This window comes from Siniperca chuatsi, linkage group LG14, assembly GCF_020085105.1.
Source record: "Siniperca chuatsi isolate FFG_IHB_CAS linkage group LG14, ASM2008510v1, whole genome shotgun sequence".
Lineage (NCBI taxonomy): Eukaryota > Metazoa > Chordata > Actinopteri > Centrarchiformes > Sinipercidae > Siniperca > Siniperca chuatsi.
The window spans coordinates 24,228,991-24,249,498 of NC_058055.1; the positions used below are offsets into that span (position 1 = coordinate 24,228,991).

General features: G+C 41.5%; 2 protein-coding genes across 7 annotated transcripts in view; one reads left to right on the forward strand and one right to left on the reverse strand.

The window, feature by feature from the left end:
- Window positions 1-12,602, forward strand: part of LOC122887838 (rho guanine nucleotide exchange factor 12-like) — a 48,700-nt gene extending 36,098 nt beyond the window's left edge. For 4 of the 5 annotated variants that reach the window (XM_044221424.1, XM_044221426.1, XM_044221425.1 and 1 more), the window contains 9 exons: window positions 268-435; window positions 1,403-1,490; window positions 1,571-1,651; window positions 1,736-1,830; window positions 2,393-2,683; window positions 2,873-3,109; window positions 4,468-4,667; window positions 9,096-9,168; window positions 9,260-12,602. In XM_044221424.1, the coding sequence (XP_044077359.1) occupies window positions 268-435; window positions 1,403-1,490; window positions 1,571-1,651; window positions 1,736-1,830; window positions 2,393-2,683; window positions 2,873-3,109; window positions 4,468-4,667; window positions 9,096-9,168; window positions 9,260-9,273 (1,247 nt within the window). In that variant the 3' untranslated portion in view covers window positions 9,274-12,602. The remainder of the gene's footprint in view (window positions 1-267; window positions 436-1,402; window positions 1,491-1,570; window positions 1,652-1,735; window positions 1,831-2,392; window positions 2,684-2,872; window positions 3,110-4,467; window positions 4,668-9,095; window positions 9,169-9,259) is intronic. The other variant, XM_044221427.1, reaches the window with a different exon arrangement.
- On the reverse strand, window positions 12,129-18,578 carry LOC122887840 (TLC domain-containing protein 5-like). Of its 2 annotated transcripts, none has more exons than XM_044221438.1 (3): window positions 18,348-18,578; window positions 17,192-17,387; window positions 12,129-15,801 (listed from the first exon to the last, which is right to left on the reverse strand). In XM_044221438.1, the coding sequence occupies exons 2-3, from the start codon at window positions 17,379-17,381 to the stop codon at window positions 15,254-15,256; spliced, it is 738 nt and encodes a 245-aa protein (XP_044077373.1). In that variant the 5' UTR covers window positions 17,382-17,387; window positions 18,348-18,578; the 3' UTR covers window positions 12,129-15,253. The 2 variants fall into 2 exon arrangements, with proteins under 2 accessions (XP_044077373.1, XP_044077372.1); XM_044221437.1 differs by having other exon boundaries at window positions 17,192-17,405.
- Between the last annotated feature and the right edge of the window lie 1,930 nt (window positions 18,579-20,508).

Below are 20,508 nucleotides of genomic sequence, written 5' to 3' on the forward strand. Positions count from 1 at the left end.
TAAAAAAGCTGTATAAACTTTCCACAAGTGAATGAATAAAGAGGAGGATGTGTAGATAGTAAAAAAATCAACCATAGCAACAATTAATTTGAGCAGGATGTTCATTTTGATAGATTACCCACTATCTTTAGTTTGTGACATAATGAAATGAATTGAAACAGATGGCTGCCTGAGAGGAAAAATATGGCTTAAAATATGAATAAAACCTTTATAGTAAGTCAGGGTACAGTATTTACAGCAGTACCCTCATATATATCTTCCTTTCAGAGCTGTACACGATTCTCCTGGAGGACATTCTGGTTTTACTGCAGAAACAGGACGAGCGTCTGGTCCTCAAACTCCACGGCAAGAATCTGGCCAGTGCCGCCGACACCAAACACATCTTCAGCCCCATCATCAAACTTAACACTGTCTTGGTTCGTCCAGTAGCAACTGGTGAGAACTACACTCACTACAAAATATTTTCGGTTTTGTATTTTGCATTTTGTTTTGCATTGAGTCTTTATGGTTTAGTGAATCAGTCCTCAGTGGTCTTGTTAGCAGCACTAGCAGCATGACTGTAGGGATGACAGTGTCACGTGATCTACTACGTTGGTCCAGACTATCTCAGCAACTATCAGATGGATTTTCACAAAATTTTGTACCAAAATTCATGGTCCCCAGAGGATGAATCTCAAGGATTTAGGTGATTCCCACCTGAAGTGCCACCATGAAGTTCACAGTTTTGACTTTGAGTGAGATATATAAACAACTATTGCAGTGAAATTTGCCACAAATATTCAGTGTCCCCAGAGGATGAAATATAGTCCAGCTAGTACCACCACGAGGTTTTGAGTGCAATGTCTTGACAACTATTGGATGGATTGCCATGAAATTTAGTGCACACATTCATGCTACCGACAGGATGATTTGTAATAACTTGGCGATCCCTTAACTTACCAACTAGCACTATCATCGTGTCACAATACTTTAGTTAACTTTTGTTTATGACCAAATACCTGCAAAACTAATGACATTCCCCTCAGCCTCAGCCTCAGCTGTACTTTGTGTTTAGTGCTAATTAGCAAATATTAGCATCTTAACATGGTAAACTAAGATGGTGAACTTAAAAAATACCTGCTAAACACCAGCACGTTAGCATTGTCATTATGCGCGTGTTAGCATGTTGATATGAGCTATTGATATGAGATATTAGCTCAAAGCACCGCTGTGCCCAAGTACAGCCTCACAGAGCTGCTAGTGTGGCTCTTAGTCTTTTCGTAGGCTTTCTTACTGTTGTGTGTATAATGACATTGTAGGTTGTGTTCATTAATTTCTGTGTATACAGTGTGTATTAGGTATTATGTGTGTATATGTGTCATGTAATGCGTGTAATCATTGTTGGCATTTTTGTTCTCATCAGACAACAAGTCTTTCTTCGTGCTGTCCATGTCGGAAAACGGGGCTCAGATCTATGAGCTGATGGCTCAGACGGTGTCTGATCAGAGAACGTAAGTCTCGCACCACAAACATGGCTGCATGTCATCTGGTTCCTCCATCTCATTCTGCTGTATCACCTCCATTCATCCAGGTGGCAGTGTTTGATCACGCAATGTGCTGACGCCATGAAGGCCAAACCTCACAACAGAGACACACCTCCAGCTCAGTCTGAGTGAGTCCACTAAAGCAGCCACTTACTCACTGATATTGTTGTATTTATGTTTTTTTCATTGTTTCTAATGTGAGTGTATTTCAGTGCTGAGCGGGACGCTATAGAGATCATCAAATGTGAGATGCCCAAGGCGAGCAAAGATCCTAACGGCACATCAAGTGGAAGCATCCTTTCTTCAGGTACTGTAGCTGTGGTTGAATAACATTCATGTTGAAACATTTAGTTTATTAATCAATCAACAATTGACAATTTTGATAATCGTTTAAGTAATTTATCAAGCAAAATGCCCATAATTCAATAGTTCCAGATTCACAATTGTGAGGATTTTCTGCTTGTCTCTTGTTTTATATAATTCTGAACTGAATATTTTGGGGTTTTGGACTGAAAAACAAGCAGTTGGAAGACATCACCTTAAATTGTGATTTGCATTTTTTTTGCTATTTTCTGACAAACAAACAAAGTGTATCTCTATATATCTGTTTATAGACTAAGTAGTCAGTTAATTGAAAAATATAATGCATTAAAATAATCATTAATTGCAACCCGCATCCATTGAGTCAAAGTTTGGTGTCCATCAAGAGGTTCAACATCAACACAAACTCTCCATCGGTTTCCTCACCAGAATTTTTTAATTTGAAGCTGACATACCTCAGTATTTAACATTTTTCATTAGATTAAAAACGATATGTTTTTAAAAAAATGTTTTTTCCCCTTTTGAATCCAAATCTCAATGCATCCCAGATAAAGATGCCGCCTCTTCTCCAGACATTCAAGCTCCACCGAGTATGAACCCGTTTGATGGCGTGAAATCAGAAGACGAGGAAGAGGAGCTGGCCGTGGCAGATAGACAGGAGGAAGAGGAGGATGATGAAGAGGTGGATGAAGCAGAACTAGAGGCTTTCTTGGACGGGCAGCTGGCAGACAGACTCCCTTTCCTGCAGGAAGGGTCACGTCAGGGCATCGCCATTGAAAACCAAGAGCACAACGCATTCGACATTCCCTCCTCCAAAGGTGAAGAGGCTCTCAGGACATGTAAGTTCCATGTTTAAGGGAAACACCCAAATTACAAAAACATATTTTCTCACTTGTGGTCTCTAGGCATGCAGATAGTTTTTGGTTTTATCTCGTTTTGAGATATCTGTCACAGTAGTATTCTTGGCAGAGTGTAAAAGCCTGAGATGACATTTACTTAAGAAAATATCACATTTTTCTCTGTTCTAGTGGCGATGCTGAAGCAGGCTCTTTTCAACCACATGATAAGCAGAGAGGCAGAGGAAGAGAAAGAGGACACAGAGGAGAGCAAGCAGAGTGGGGCCCCTGGGTGTCAGCTGAGTGCCTCTTTGCCTGGGAGCCCTAAGGGGCCCTGTGATGAGAGCCGAGCATCTGCAAGCTCACAGAAAGACAACCCTCAGCTCCCCTCAGGACACTCAGGACTGTCTGAGACAGCTGAACGCAATGGTGAGGGAATCGTAACAAAGTTTTTTATACTGAAGGATTAAAGGAATAGTTCGACACTTTGGGAATTACGCTTACTAACTTTCTGGCAGAGAGTTGGATGAGAATATTGATACCACGCTCATATACAGTGTGTTCGTTAAACGTAATAGCGGGGACAAACAGGACACGGAAGTGGCCCGAAGTGCTGCCCACTTCCTTTTGGCACCCATGTTAACCAATTGGGCTGTTCAGACAGAGCGCGCCACGGTGCAGAGCTCTGAGGTCGGCTTGCAGGCGGCTTGCGCTCAGCAGCGATAGTTTTGGCGTCTGGTGTATTTTTTCCATGCGCCGCGAGCGAATCTGTCAAGAAAACACACTGATAATATATTATAAAGGATATAAAGGGATATTATATATGAGATACATTATCTCATTCTGATAAATAATATCCCATGCTTGCCAACCCTTTTGATTTCTCTGCCCCTCTCCTTCCTGTTCTCCTGGAATGATTTCTTTTCCCCACATGATAAAATATCAAGATCTGCCCATCCACTATATTTATTAGAAATAGTGTTACTGATGTTTGTGATTGTGTTTTTTAAGTTACGTACTTATTCCACATATTTGTCAGTTGTCTAAACAGAGAGTGAGAGAGACGAGCAGACAGACACACAGGCCTGTGTGTGTGTGTGTGTGTGTGTGTGTGTGCCCCTCACACAAGGCGATCCTATTAACTTCCTTGTTGCAGAAGAAGCGACGCCCCGCAGAAACATTTGCAAGCTTTAAGTTATAAATTCATGAGGTTGTTATAAAGATCAGCTCTTTATTGTGATTAGAAAAGAGCATAGGAGCAGGATCTCTTGTTGAGCGGAGAAATGCTCTTCTGGTGTGAACAGCCAGGCTACTGCTCACAAGAGAAATGACCTAGCGTGGCGCTTTGCGACGCTTCTGCCTCCTGTGTGTCCCCGGCGCTACAACCAGCAGCCAGTTTGCTTAGCTTAGCATAAAGACTGGAAACAGGGGAAAACAGCTAGCCACAATTTGATGTTTTTACACTTCTGTTTCTGTACAGGTTAATCAAACAAAATATAATGTGTTAATTAATAAGCTTTAGAGGTGCTGGGAGGCGGATTTTGTAACTGTTGGACAGAGCCAGGCTAGCTTCTTCCCCCTGTGTCTTTGTGCTACGCTAAGCTAACCGTCTGCTGGCTGTGACTTCATATTTAACGAACAGATATTAGAGTGGTATCAATCTAAATCTCAGCCAAAAGGTGTTTTTCCCAAAATGTTGAACTTTTAAGAGTTTTGTTTCTAATAAACAAACAAAAAAAGAAAAAAAAAAAGTTGGACCCTTCCCCCGGATCTGCTTCTCCATCCAGGTGGTTTTGTGGTTCTGGATTTTGGTGGGGGCTCAGAGGAGAGCAGCACTGATGATGATGGGGGATTAGGATGTGACGTGGGGATCGACATGAGGAAACTGCTGTCCTCCTCCTCGCAGACAGGGGGCGGCGGACCCAACCTCAGCAGGCAGCTCATGACCCACCTGCGCCTCCTACAGGCCGACCTGCAGTATCTGAAGGTACACAGCCTTTTGTCGTTAGCTGCTTTTACACACACACACACACACACGCAATGTTGTGGACAGTCACAAACCCAACAAGTGGTGGAAAATCCTAGCTGAAAGTAGTCGACCTTGTGATGTAAAACTTAAAGAACATTGCAGATGATCTGATGATGTGAGATCAGTGATGCTGGTAGACCCGTATTTCCTCATCTGGTCACCAGCTACACTGCTATTTATGGTCAGAGCATGACGAGCGTATTTCTGCCCAAAAAGACACAAAATGGTTGGTTTTTCGCTGGTTGACCAGGGTTGAATGCTGGGAAATTGAGATCCCTGTATTTCTCTGGAATTCTCATCAAAATCCGGTTCGGTTTCTTGTGAAAAAAATACCTGTAGGACCCTGGGATTTTTAGCCTGCGTGTGCTTGTGTGTCTGTGTGCGCTCACATACTGAAGAATATTGTATGTATTGAAGCAAAGACGCCTTCTCCTGACCAACAAACACTACCACGCTACAAACAACGATGAGACTTCATATTTGGAGTGGTGCACAGAGAACAACCTACTGCTCAACGACAGAAAAACAAAGGAGCTGATCGTTGATTTTTGGAAAAAGGAGGCAAAGACACACACCCCTGTCTACATCGGTGGAGCTGAGGTGGAGCAGGTGAATAGTTTTAGGTTCATGGAAATCAGCATCACAGAGAACCTGACGTGGTCCTCTCACATCTCCACCCTGGTCGAAAAAGCTCAGAAACGGCCCGTGCAAAGTTCTTGTTAACTTTTTACAGAAGAGCAATAGAAAGCATCCTGACTGGAGACATCACACACTGGCATGGGATGTGCACGGCCCAGGATAGGAGGGCTCTGCAGCGGGTGATTAAACGAAAACAGAAGATCATTGGTACCAACCTATCGAGCATCAGTGTTATCGGTGAGGTGAGGTGCCTTTGCAGAGCCCAAAGGATACTAAAGTACAGTATCCACCCACAGCTCGTAGCTGTGGTCGCAAGGTTTCTGGTGCCTGTCGCGGCGGCAATCCCCGAACACGGTGGTGGACGCCGGAAGTAAGGGATGCCGTCAGGCTGAAGAAGGAGTCCTATCGGGCCTTGTTGGCTCGTGGGACTCCCGAGGCAGCTGACAGGTACCGGCAGGCTAAGCGTGCTGCAGCCCGTCAAGGTCACAGAGGCAAAAACTCAGGACTGGGAGAGGTTCGGAGGCCATGGAGGAGGACTATCGGTCGGCCTCAAAGAAATTCTGGCAAACCGTCCGGCGGCTCAGGAGGGGGAAGCAGTTCTTCACCAACACCTTGTACGGTGCGGGTGGAGAGCTGTTGACCTCGACTGGGGATGTTGTCGGACGGTGGAAGGAATACTTTGAGGATCTCCTCAATCCCGCTGTCACGTCTTCCGAAGAGGAAGCAGAGGCTGGGGACCCGGGCGGACTCATCCATCACCCTGGCCGAAGTCACTGAGGTTGTTGGCAAGCTCCTTGGTGGCAAGGCTTCGGGGGTGGATGAGATCCGTCCTGAGTATCTTAAGTCTCTGGATGTTGTGGGACTGTCTTGGCTGACACGTCTCTGCAACATCGCGTGGCGGTCTGGGACAGTGCCTCTGGACTGGCAGACCGGGGTGGTGGTCCTCTGTATAAGAAGGGGACCGGAGGGTGTGTTCCAATCACAGAGGGATCACACTTCTCAGCCTCCCCGGTAAGGTCTATTCCAGGGTACTGGAGAGGAGAATTCGTCCGATAGTCGAACCTCGGATTCAGGAGGAGCAGAGTGGTTTTCGTCCCGGTCGTGGAACACTGGACCAGCTCTATACTCTCCATCGGGTGCTCGAGGGTTCATGGGAGTTTGCCCAACCAGTCCACATGTGCTTTGTGGATCTGGAGAAGGCATTCGACCGTGTGCCCCGGGCGCTTTGTGGGGAGTGCTCTGGGAGTATGGGGTCCGGGGCCCTTTGCTAAGGGCTGTCCGGTCCCTGTATAACGGAGCAGGAGCTGTGTTCGCATTGCCGGCAGTAAGTCAGACCTGTTCCCGGTGCATGTTGGACTCCGCCAGGGCTGCCCTTTGTCACCGGTTCTGTTCATAATTTATATGGACAGAATTTCTAGGCGCAGTCAGGGGCCGGAGGGTGTCCGGTTTGGGAACCACAGGATCTCATCTCTGCTGTTTGCAGATGATGTCGTTCTGATGGCTTCTTCAAACCAGGACCTGCAGCATGCACTGGGACGGTTTGCAGCCGAGTGTGAAGCAGCTGGGATGAGAATCAGCTCTTCCAAATCTGAGGCCATGGTTCTTGACCGGAAAAAGGTGGTTTGCTCTCTTCGCGTGGGTGGGGAGTCCTTGCCCCAAGTGGAGGAGTTTAAGTATCTCGGGGTCTTGTTCACGAGTGAGGGGACGGATGGAGCGTGAGATTGACAGGCGGATCGGTGCAGCGCCTGCAGTGATGCGGGCGCTGTATCGGACCGTTGTGGTAAAGAAGGAGCTGAGTCGAAAGACAAAGCTCGATTTACCGTCAATCTACGCTCCTGCCCTCACCTATGGTCATGAGCTTTGGGTAGTGACCGAAAGGACAAGATCGCGGATACAAGCGGCCGAAATGGGCTTCCTCCGCCGAGTGGCTGGGCGCCCCTTAGAGATAGGGTGAGGAGCTCAGTCACACGGGGAGCTCGAGTAGAGCCGCTGCTCCTCCACGTCGAGAGGAGCCAGCTGAGGTGGCTAGGGCATCTGATCCGGATGCCTCCTGGACGCCTCCCTCGGGAGGTGTTCTGGGCATGTCCCACCGGGAGGCGGCCCCGGGGAAGACCCAGGACACGCTGGAGGGACTATGTCTCTCGGCTGGCCTGGGAACGCCTCGGATCCCCGGAGGAGCTGGAGGAAGTGTCTGGGGCGAAGGAAGTCTGGGAGTCCCTGCTTAGACTGCTGCCCCCGCGACCCGGCCCCGGATAAGCGGAAGAAGATGGATGGATGGATGGATGGAGTATCCACCCATCCACAGCCTGTTCACCCTGCTGCCGTCAGGAAAGAGGCACAGAAGCATTGCATTGCTGGGTGGCAAAATAATTTTTAGATTAAGATGCCCATATAACCACTCAGATTTAAAACTGGTGAGGATATGCTGGAAAAAAGGATCAAATGATTCTGTATGGTTGTGTTTTTTTCCACCTTTAAAGATGTGTACTTTTAAAAACACACGTAATCTAATGAAATTAAAAGAACAACATCAGAAAATAAGAGTAAATATGATTAATTATCTGCAATTTTGTTTTTAAAATCAAACTTTATTCATCTTATTAATTAATCTTATTTTATTAAACTTAGTTTACTATTAAAGTTGTAGCCAACAACCCGATTTAACACTATTACTTTCAACTAAATATTGAAAACCTTGTGTTAACAAGCAAACAAATATCAATATAGCTCCCACAAAAGTCCACTATTGGTATTAAGTGTAATTAGCTTGTTACTAAAAACCAGCTGCTTCTCTGTTTTGGATTAGTTACAATTTCCCACTATACATCATTTTTTGCGAGGCATAATGTTTTTGGGTTGTCCGTCCGTCCTGTTGTCATGAATGCGATATCTCAGGAACACCTTGAGGTAATTTCTTCAAATTTGGTACAAATGTCAGCTTGGACACAAGGATGAACTGATTAGAATTTGGTGGTCAAAAGTCAAAGGTCACTGTGACCTCACAAAACACGTTTTTGGCCATAACTCAAGAATTGATGCTGTAATTTTGACAACATTTCACACAGATGGGATACAATAATGAAGTGATGATTTTGGCCATTATTCAACACCATAACTCAGTAACAGAAGGGGAGTTTGTGACACTGAATCGGTGACACTTTTGACTCAAAGGTCATTGTGACCTCAAAATTAAGAATGAATTAGGCGATTCCAGATTTCACACACACGTTGACTGGGACGACACAATGTGTGAACAATAACTAGCACAGTACAGGCTCTCCTCCATCTCGTCCATTCTGCCTTTCACTTCCTGCCTCATTCTGAATTTCGAGCATCATTGGAATCACATGACTATAAACAACGTATTGGAGCGCGCCTAGCCAATCGTGATCCAGTGAGTGAGTGAGTGAGTTTCACCTACAGCTCATAGAGAGGCTTCTCATCTAAAAATGCCAGGAGAAAACAAAAGCACCACATTTTGTGTAGCTATACTCTGTAAGAATCCATCTTTACATAGTAATCAAGTACATGTGCACCTGTTTAGACAATACATCTAAGATAATCCTTCATTAATCATTTCAAAAATGTATATTCACTGGAATCATTCATATGTATCATCAATATAGTGATAACTTCCATTTAGCCAAAAAATACACTTCATACTGCGGGACGGTAATTCTGGTTACATTTTGCCTCGTTCTTCTATTGAGTCCTTCAGTGAGTTTTGTTGTGATGATCTGCTTCCAGGAGGTGGAGATGAAGTACAACGAGCTGCGACAAACACACAGTGACCCGGCTACTGACTCAGATGACAACAATGGTGTGTATCAATCGACAATCAACTTATTTCCATCCACATCAATCTTTTGTACATTTACAGGGAATGTAAAACACTGTCTTATATTTTTCAGATGGGATTCAGTGATGAAAGACTTCCTGCTCTCTCGGCAGTTTTCACAGTTTCACATTCTCCCAAGTTTCATGTTACTCCATGATTACTTTCTTCTGGATGAATCCTCGACCATTTAACACTGATGTTGCCCAATAATGGAAGCGTAATGTCTTATCTCCCACTTCAGGCATGTATCAGTGGAAGATGTTATCATCATTATTAGGAATGTTCTACTATAAACTCAAAATCCTTCTGAGGAGAGACACTGTGGAATTACCCGAGAACAATTCAGTCGCTTTTTGCTATAATAATAATAATCAGCTGCATAAATTATCTTGAACACTGGAGATATGAAGTGGAAAAGGGCAAAGTCAAGTTTGTGAAGTCACACAGATGTACAGCAGAGACGCATTAAGAGATGAAAAGAGACATGAAGACTGTGACAGTGACCAGAATGATTCCCTGACGATCAAGAAGGTAGATTGTCTTGTTCAGGACTCACTGCTGTAAACTTGATATAAAAGTCTGCAATAAGAAATAAGAGATAACCTCTACTGTGCATATTCAGACTGGCAGGCCACATAGTTGAACATGCTTAAAGATAGAATTTCTTATTTTGTAACAGCACTGAAAAGCAACCCTTAAAAAATTGTACAAGAGGCTGTAACATCCACTCCTACCATCCTCAAATGTTTTCAAAAGTATTTTCATGTTTTATGTTGTATGTCTTTAGCCTAGCTTAGCAATGAACTGGAATTTAGTAGGAACAGCCAGCCTGTGGTTTCAAAAAAAAAAAAAACCTACCAGAACCTCTAAAGTTCACTAGTTAACACGTTGTATCTTGTTTGTTTCCATATACCATATCCAAAAATGGACATAGTGTCCGCGACGCCACCCATAGGTTTCTGAAGAGCCATTGTCAAGCTGGTTTTGAAGTGACCGGCTCCGGTGGCTCCGACCTTCGCCATCTTGGCAGTCCCCGACTCCAGCTAATCTTAAAATGGGCAGGTGGAGCCGAATGAAGCCTGGTTGATGAAACCACCTAGCGGTAAGCCACCTAAGAGGGCACCCACCTGTCACTCAAAGCGTCCACGTCCTTAATTAGGCATAACTTTAAGCCTTAATATAATTTAAACAGGTGAGTTATATAAAAATTTACCCCCTGTACAGTTGTCGTGAAGAGAAACCTATTTCTGCTGTAAAGTTGGGCATTTTAACATGGGGCTCTGTGGGGATTAACGCTCTTGGAGCCAGCCTCAAGTGGCCATTCGAAGATCTGCAGTTTTTGGCACTTCCGCGTTGGCTTCATTTTTCACCCTCGGATGCTGCTGCTTGGTTTTAGGGGGTTTACTTGCTGCAACCCGGGCGCAGTGACTGTGTACAGCTTTCAAGAGTCTTGTTGTCACAGTTCCATTTCGAATCATTGTTAATTAGCGAGCTTTAGAGGTGTTTGTAGGTGTATTTTTGATCTTTTGAACAGAGCCAGGCTAGCTGTTTCCAACCTACTTCCAGTCTTTGTGCTAAGCTAGGCTAATCATGTCCTAAATCCAGCCCTGTACTTAACGCACAGTCATGAGAGTGATATCGATCTTCTCGTCTCACTCGGAAAGAATAATACCATTTTAAAATAGAGGCTCATTTCTTGTCTGGGTTGATAGGCTGAACATGATTTATTTGGGGACTGGCCACAAATATCTAATGAAGAATTGTCCTAATTGCAAAGCTAAATCCTTTGACAGTTCTAGTACTGTTTGTTAACTGGTTGTCTTCTTGGTTTGAATGTCTGAGCAAATAGCATAAAAATTAAATGTTGTTTAGCAGCTGACTTTAAAGTTCCAGGTTTTAAAATGTCAAACATAGATTCAGATCACTGCCAAAATCCAATCAACTCTGTCTACAGTTCACCAACTTTCAGCCAAATTCATAATGTTTTGCCAACAAATTAACAAACAGTACAGAAGGATGAACTGACAGATGGAGGTAAGAAACAGAACCTCCATGACATGTTTACGTTTTAAATATCGACATTGTTCAAATTGAGTTGGGCACCTTGCAGCAAGGAAACCGATTTGGCAAATACGGAGGTTTGTCTTTATTTCCTATTTGTTTTACCAAGATCCGTTATCGCCAGTGCTTACTGATGAATGCACATAGAAATACTGTGCAATCTTAAAAAAACAAACTGATTTTCATAAAGCCCTCTGTCCACCTGGTAGGTAGAACGGCAAAAACCTGCAGCTATAAAAAGAATTATTCACGTTGTGTGTAACTGCTGGTGTTTTTCCGATGCTGAATGCATCTAAGAGCACAATACACCATATATATCGACACTACAAGCTTTTCAGAATGTGTGCACAAGTGAATTTATTGAAATGAACTTTATTGTGGAATTTATTTTCCATTTTGTATTCCAGACCTGATTTCTTACTTCCGCTGGCCTCCGTGATGATTGACTAACCTGAGTGCAGTTTTTCACTCATCATACACTAAAAACTAGTTCAGGCTTTATTCCCCTGAAATATTTTGAGGAGATTTTCTCCAGGATCATTTCAGTTTCTGCAACAGGCTACTCCTAAAAGCTATCGTCAGCTTGAAACACCAGCCTGTTATACGTGTCATCTCTCCAGCTCTTCGCCATATGCATCCCTTTAGGCACAAGCTACAAAGATTCACTCATCAAACCTCTGCACTTTGGACTGAAAAGACCCAAATATTCACTGGCCACAAGACTGCACAGATGACATTATGGCTTCAGTTTTTGGATGAAATATATGAAAAATTATGGAAAAAAACAAAGCAAAACTGAAAAGAATATATAGACAAAAAGGATTGTTATGGACGGTTTTCAATGTAAAGGAATATAATGTACAATTATGACTGTATATCAAAGGTTTTGTGTGTGTTTTTTTTTTTTACACCATGCAATCATGTAATGTTTTAACACAAACTACTAAAAAGAGGGTAAAGTATACTTGCAGCATTAATCTGTTTTATAAATGTTCTATTCAAATTGTTCTATTTTATTACTTTGTTATTAACCTTGACATTTGTTGAGAACGCAAATTGCTCCTTTTAGCGAGGAGCTTTTAAGCTGATCTGTTGTTAAAAATTAAGGGAAAGACTGAAAAAAGTGTCTTTTTAATTTAGTTGGTCTTGGGTGGGGAGTGGGGTTTGTTGATGGCCTCTTGTTAACCTGTCTGTGGGCTCCACCTCTAGCTGGGACACGTCCACGAGTAGCATTAAAGGAACAATCCACTCTGAAATTAACAGTAAACATCAGTTCCTTTGTAAGGTATCTGCAGGTCTTGAATTCAGTTGCCTCAAAAAAGGCATTAAAATGTATTAAAAAGTCTTAAAATTCATTGACAAAAGTCTTAAATATTTTTTCTCATCTGCTGTAGGCAGTGATGTTAGTTAAAAATTGTTTTTGTACCTGATTGCAGGCTCTCTGGAGATTTTTTCACACTTATAAAGTAAAAGTGGGATTGTTTCGACAGTGAATTGTGCTGCAGGAGGCTGTTCAATCTTTTTTTTGTGGAGTTTCAGTCGGCACCATCAGACCAACAGCAAACACTGTCACTACTGCAGCTGCAGTAGCTAGGAAGCTCATCGACTCATAATGGGAGTCGATTTTAGCACAGACCTAAAATTTATTTAACTTAATTCATAATTTTTAATGGGTTAATCCATCCATCTTGGAAGCTACTGTATTTTTTTAAAATACTGGAGAGTTTTCCCTCTTCAGGCCTCTAAAACTGAACTTAAACAACACAAGAAGGTAAAAGTCCGCTTTTTCCTTGAAGTGCTCACAGCTCATTTGTTGTGAGTTAAATTAGGAGCCAAAAAGGACCAATTAATTAACAAACTGCAACATTTGGTTACTTCTATTATTTTAAAACAAAACGTTTTTTCACGAAAGCTTTATTTTCTTACTGCCTTCATAGAACATCAATTCACATTTCACATCACAAATATAAGTGAACACAGGTTTGGTGGATTGAGGTAAAGTTAACAATATGGCGGATAGCTACAAGAAAAGATCACTTACAACTGTTTCTTCTTCCTTTAGCAGAACTGGTATAAATACATTATGGCAGCGGCATCAGTCCCACAGGCATTATAACCTTTTAAATGAATGTTGTATAAAGGTCAATCACACATCCTTCATACCTCGACACTGTTTACATAAGTCTGCATGTGGTTTTAGGCCACAAGTACTTTTCTACATAGACAAATAAATAAGCTTTAGCTGAACTCTAGAAAACCAGATGAGTTTACAAAGTACACTCGGTAGACTGGAGTAAAAAAGAGAAAAGCAGTTTGACACAAAGTCTTTTTTTATAAATGTAAAAAGCGTTCAAGCGTTGATGCAATAGTACTAAATTTTGAACACGAGTATATCACTGCCATTTATTGTGAAAAGTTGGTATAATTTTGCCGAGTTTTGGAGATGTCGGCCGTAGAGATATCTGCCTTTTTTGAATGTAATGGTACTATATGGCACTCATCTTGTGGTGCTTAAAGCACCAAAAAAATACATTTGAAAGACTCAACAGCAATGTCTCTTCCCAGAAATCATGACCCGGTTACTCAAGATAATCCACAGACAGCAGTTTCATGTAGGAACTATTTTCTTTTCTCTATGTATTTTTGATTTGGGGGGGAACCGTCCCTTTAACAGTGGGACAGTGAGCCAACATGCACAACACCAGGACACTGAAACTGAGGCAGCTAAATGGAATTCAGCCATCATTAAGTTTATTATTTACACCTGTGCTTTTCCTACTGTCACATGTCAAAATATCTTCTGTGAAAAGGGTCTATTGTTAGAGAGCATAGCTGCGTCCCAAATCCACACTACATACTAATTCTATACATTTTACACTTCACAGTAACTGTCACTGTATACTGTTTTAGCATACTTTTGTACTAACATTTGTCACGTCAAATGTCAAACAAACTACGTGATGATGGCATCTTATTTATCTCAAAACCTGTCTGGTTTCTCCACCTGTAGCTGGGACACGTCCACGAGTAGCATTAAAGGAACAATCAACTCAGAAATGATCATCCGTTCATTTTAAAAAGGTACCTGCTGGTAGGCAGTAATGTTAGTTATAACATGTTTTTGTTTCTGATTGGCTGGCTGTCAGGAGACGACACACACCTATAAACTAAAAGGGGGATTGTTTTGACAGTAAATTGTGCTGCAGCACCATCAGACCTGTAGCAAACACCATCACTGCTGCAGTTCACGTCAAATGTCAATCAAACTGCGCCATTGGAAGTTTCACAAATAGACATCAAATTGTTTCATCTAAGATTTAATACTTTTTTTGGTGGTTTCCTCTGTCAAAATATGGCTATATTTAGTACGCATTTTATCTGCTTTGATTATACTTTATTTTGTCACACTACATACTCAAACCCTGCTTAGAATAAGTTTGTAATATGCAATCAGGACACAGCGTATGTGTTGACATGGAGTTTAAAATAAATTTGCTTGTACTAGGCAGGGAGAGTCTATTGAAAGAAGCTACTGAGTTGCATTATGGGAAATGTAGGCTCCAGTGTTTTTGCAGCTTGACCCAAACTAGGATAAGTGAGTCTCTGCTAAAAGTCTCTGCTGCTTCCATTTTGACCATTCTTTTATTAATCAGTCCATCAACTTTAAAACTTTAAAAAGCTCCTTTAAAATGATTCATCTTCCTCTGCCAAACCTCCATTTCATCGAGATACTCATCAAGACTTTTGGAGGTCCAGAAGCAGCCTTTTTATTGCCAGTGATTTTGAAAACACCCCATTGTGCCTCTGGCTGTAAAAACATGTTCCCTGCAGAGTAACTGTATTGATTTTCAGTTTAAAGACAGCTCATCATGTCTCCACCCACTGCACTGTTTTGTGCCATAAAGCAATCCTATGTAAGCAAGCTTATGTACGCATAGAGGCAGCACACAAGCTTTGGACACCTTTGTTCCTGCAAGAACTGTGAGTTTAACTATCTTGAATTCCTTCAGTCGCTCTTGTCTGAAAGTCCATCCAGTTTTTGTGTGTTGATTTCTTTGAGCTTGTGGTCCTCTAGCCACCTTTTATACTTAGCCCTACTTTTTTTGTAGCCAAATCTGGCTATGTCCACCATGAACACCCAGGCCAGTCCATACATAGCCACGCCGCTGAGCTTCATTATCAGTGTGGTCCTGGGAGAGGTGAGCTCACAGTAAAACATCACTGTGCCGACTCCCACGCGCACGGTGGCGAACAATAAAATAAAAAGCAGGTCCACTGCGTCGCCCAGCAGGCTGTCGTACAGGCCCACCTGGCGGAGGAACCAGCGGGTCTGCAGCAGGGGGTTGGTGATCTCGCTGCCGAAGATAACTCCACAGGTCTCACAGCCTGACACTCCCATGACCAGAGCCAGCAGGATGCCCACAATGCTCGCAGCATGGTGCGCCAGCATGACAGGACCCTCAGTGCGGTTGCATACACACCAGCACATATCAAAGAAGAAGTAGCCGAGGCAGACGGCCAGGGTGAAGGCCTGGAGCTCAGTGTTTTCTGTACCTGGGGAATAGATAGGGACAGGTTCAGGCAAGAGGGTTAAATGTAATGTGAAGACTGTGAATTCTGTTTGTGCCATAAAGCAATTCATCATCCATCCCAGTGGCATGTAGTGTGCAACAATCTGTAAAACAAGAGTAATGGTCTTGTTTTATGGTAATTATACTAATAAACTGCTAAAATATTGCTCCTTTAAGTGTACAGTACGTCAATTAAGAACTCCACAAAGAGAACTGTACAAATATTTTTGTTAACTAGTCTCCTTCTCTGATATGTAAACTGTCCTTCTGTCAAGTACACAGATCTTTCACTTGAGTAAAAGTAGCCACAGATACCACAGTGCAGAAATACTCTGTTACAAGTAAAAGTCCTGCATTCAAAATCTTACTTAAGTAAAAGTACAGAAGTATCAGCATCAAAATATACTTAAAGTACCAAAGGTACTTATTATGCAGAGTGGCCCATTTCAGAGTAATATACTGTATATTATATTGACAGATTATAATTATTGATGCATTAATGTGTTCATCACTTTAATGTTGCAGCTGGTAAAGGTGCCGCTGATCTCAGCTATACTGCTGGGTAGTTTAATCCATAATAATACATCATAATTTATTAGTTGATTATATTTTGTATTAAGAATCTGAATCTGCAAAGTAACTAGTAACTCCAGCTGTCAGCAGATAAATGTAGAGAAGTAAAAAGTCCAGTATTCCCTCTTCAATGTAGTGGAGTAGAAGTATAAACGATAAATTGTGTCTGATATGTTTATTCCCAGGAAAGGACCTGAATACTTCCTCCAACACTGGTTCCCTACAATACTCCTTCATCAATAGCCATTAAGTTTATTTGTACATTTGCCCACAGTTTTGCACTATTCAGAATTTAGAAAAATCGTGTAAAAACCCTCTTCATTCATTCTTTGACTCGTTGATGGATTTGAACTTATTAACTAAGTTAAATGTTGCTTTCTTATAATCCATTTAGCGTTCTTACCACAGTGTTTCGACACTTATGATTTAACTATAACAGACATTTTAAAATTGTATGTTGCTCTCGCTGAACTCCCATGTGGATTCAACAGTAACAGGACTTTGTTACTGAGCTTCATTGACCCTCAGTGAGCACAGCAGACCACTACTAATAAAAACCAAACTTTATTTATAGCCCTTTCAGAGAATTTGCAGAATGATTTACAAAGAAAGGAGACACAAACATAATCTCACAGTCTGACTAATTACATGTAGTTTTTACATTTCTAGCAGATTTCAGATTTGCATTAAAAAACAATTTAGTAAGATATCTTTTAAGCTGCATTTATAGACTTCAAGTCAAGTTACGGTGGCATTTAAACAGTTTTTGTATATATTGCTCATGACTTTATACCACTGACCTGCATGTGTGAGGGGCCAGGGGCCGTCTATGAAAATGACATACGCTGTCAGCAGCACTATGAGGACCCCGTGGGACAAAGTGACCAGCCGACAGTTCCACTCGGGCCCCCGCTGAGCGAAGGTACAGCAGAACAACAAGTAGAGACAGAACCAGCCCATCAGGCTGCAGATCACCTCCAGTACTGGCATGGCTGTCTGTATGGGACGATTGAACTGATATCGTATAAATATCATGTGTGTTTAATTTGAACATATTTCAAAATCATATCATATCACTTTAATGACATTACACTTAAGTAAAGAGGCCCCTTAAGCAACTAAGCAATTTGCAGCTAAGTTTATATTTTCAGGTTGTCACCAAATGTATAATTACTTGAACTGTTGTGGGAAAATCACTGTGCCCAAATGGATCCGATGCAATACGGAGTTAACTTTACCCAGAACAAATGGGTTGTTTTGACCAAGAGATAGTGTTGTTTTTTATATTACTGCTAAGTTATTTACCCAAACTTAAATATGGCTATTTTTGACCCAGTGTGAGACACAACAAGCTCAAGTTTTACCCTAAAACTGTCACAAATGTATTGTATAAAACAACGTGCATATGACATTCAAAACGGCAAAGGATGCACATGTATACACTTTATTATAACCCACTTATTTAGTATTTATAAGCAGTATATAAACATTTAATAAATGGTTTATAACACACTGTAATGTAGTTGTAAGCCGAGTTTATTAATGTATTTGTCAACCACAATAACTCCTCATGACAATATAGTAAAACACAGTTATAATAAAATATCTTCACATGAGAAGTTGTTGCCAAATACTGTAAAGACTAAAAAATGTCCTTATATCTTATTATTATTACATTTTGTATACTGTTATAAATGCTAGGGAGGTTAAAATAAAGTGATACCCAGTCTGTAACAAGTAGTTTAAAAAGAGCTAGAGTCTGTAACCAAACCATATTTTAACTTTGGAAAATAAACCAACAGTAATTTTAAAAAACAACACTCTTGAGTGGTTTTCTACCCGTGGGTGCTGGGTAACGTTAAGCCAGTGTTGCATTAGTGCTATATTGACCCAAATTGGGTCAGTTTTGACCCAGTGACTTTCTTTGAGCATGTAACACTATTACAAAGGACTTACCTTAACTCCTCCTCCTCTCAGTTGTCCTCAAATACATCGTACGCAGCCTCGACCTCCATCACTGTTTATGTTCCATAAAAGGCATACAGACTCCACCAAAGTGCCCAAAGCTCAGCACATTTCGATGGACACATGTTCACTATGTCAAGATGACAGAAATGCCATGTGCAGGCTACTATAGACAGTTAGTGGATCCTTTATCCCTTCCCCCTGGATCTCAGACGTGATCCTCTTAAAGGATTACAGTCTCTACTTCTCTGCAGATACCTGCTTTTAGACAGGACGGGTGATACGAGGCAGCAGCTGTTTCACACTAAAGTAAAACTAAACTGAAGTTTGCTCAATGACACCCTGTCCTGATGTCTTTGCAATGGCTACCAATGCAAGCCAGAGCTGATGTTGAAATCCTCCTTTTGATTTACAAGACTTTAAATGGATTGGACCTACGTCTCCAGTCTTATTACTTATTATTAATCTTTTTGGGGTAGAAACTTTGCTCATGAAGCTCCCCTTCTTTGGAATAAACTCTTATAGCACACAGATTTTTTCCCCTATGCAAGTTTCAATGGCTGGCTGATTTCTACTTTGATAACCCTAAACTAAATCCTGTTATATTAATATTCTGAACTGTATGTGTGGGATTCTGCCTGTGTGTACATGTGAGGTCTCGTTGTGTCCGATGTTTATATCTCAACCTTTAAAGTGTGCAGAGGAGTTTTTGGAGTTTGGAAGAAGTTGGAGTTCTTTCTTCTTTTTAATTCTCTTTTTCTTGACTTTTAAAGAGAAAATGAACAGCAAGACTACATTAACAAAATGAACGCCATATGAACATAAAGACCTTTCAAACATGAAAGATAAAAATAAATAAATACATACATTACATACGAAGGGAGACTAACGATTACAGTGGAACGTGTTTCAGATGCACATTTACACAAAGTCTGGTCTGAAGGTTGAGACGTAAATAATCCATTTTGTTCAGTTTTCAACAAATATGTTCTCCTGGGTTCTCAAGCTAAAAGTAATTCTCTCCATTACGTAAATGTCGCCCACCAGGCCAATCCATTCACCAACACTAGGTTTTTCTTTTTCCAGCCATTTCTTAGTCGGTGATTTCTTACAAGCCACCAATAATATTCGCAACAAATATTTATCCTTCTTCCTCTACTCAAGTTCCTCCAGTTTAATCAGGTACATCGTCTCATAACTAAAAAATTATTTTGGTTAAAAACACAGTTTCCAGGATGCTATGAAATTTAGTCCCAAATATATGAAAATGATTTGTGTCTTTGTTCCCACAAGATTCGCAGCAGTCAGTCTCCTCTGAATGAGACTTCTTTTGGGTACAGAAATAATGAATAACCTTCTTCCAGCTATGAAGCTGAAGTTCTGATGTCCTGAGATTTGATGCTTTTCAGACTCCTTTGCCATGAAATGGTGTGAGGGGGAAAAAAACGTCCCAATTTTAATGGTGCAAATGTGTTTAAACGTAGTCATAAGCTGGTGATGTTCAGTTATATTGATGCCAGAAAGAATCCAGAAAGAAAGAAGTTGTGCTTTACATTTTTAGTGATTTAGTGAAAAGGGATGAAGGTAGAGGCAGACTGATATGTGTGATACCCGAGAAACAACAGCCAAAGTCAGTGATGTAATGAGCAGGACAGAAATACAAGATTAGGCTTTGCAAACACACCCAGCACACACATCAAACCCCAGTCTTGTCTGCAGGCTCTTACGAATGCTTAACATAGTTATTAGAGTCATAGTGATTATTTTCTCATGTAAATTAGCTAATTTGCATCTGATAGTGAGCTTGATTTGAAAGAACCTTGAATGCTTATGATTACAGCGAGGATTGTGTTCTGTGTTTTTTGTTTCATGGCAAATAAAACTGCATTGTGGAGAAGAAACACGGTGTCATGTAGCCTGCTGCAGACGTATGAGCTCTCCACACAGTTCAGTTAAGAGGAGGAATGATCCCCGATCAGTGTTTCCCCACCTGCAGACACTGCCACGATGCCTAAAGGCCTCCTGGAGGCAGACAGGCTAACTGTGAGAAACTAAATGACTGAATCAATACGTGACTGAGGTATATGGGAGCACAGCAACAATTACATCTATGCAGTGTACATACAGGTAAGAAGTTTTCACATGTGACTCT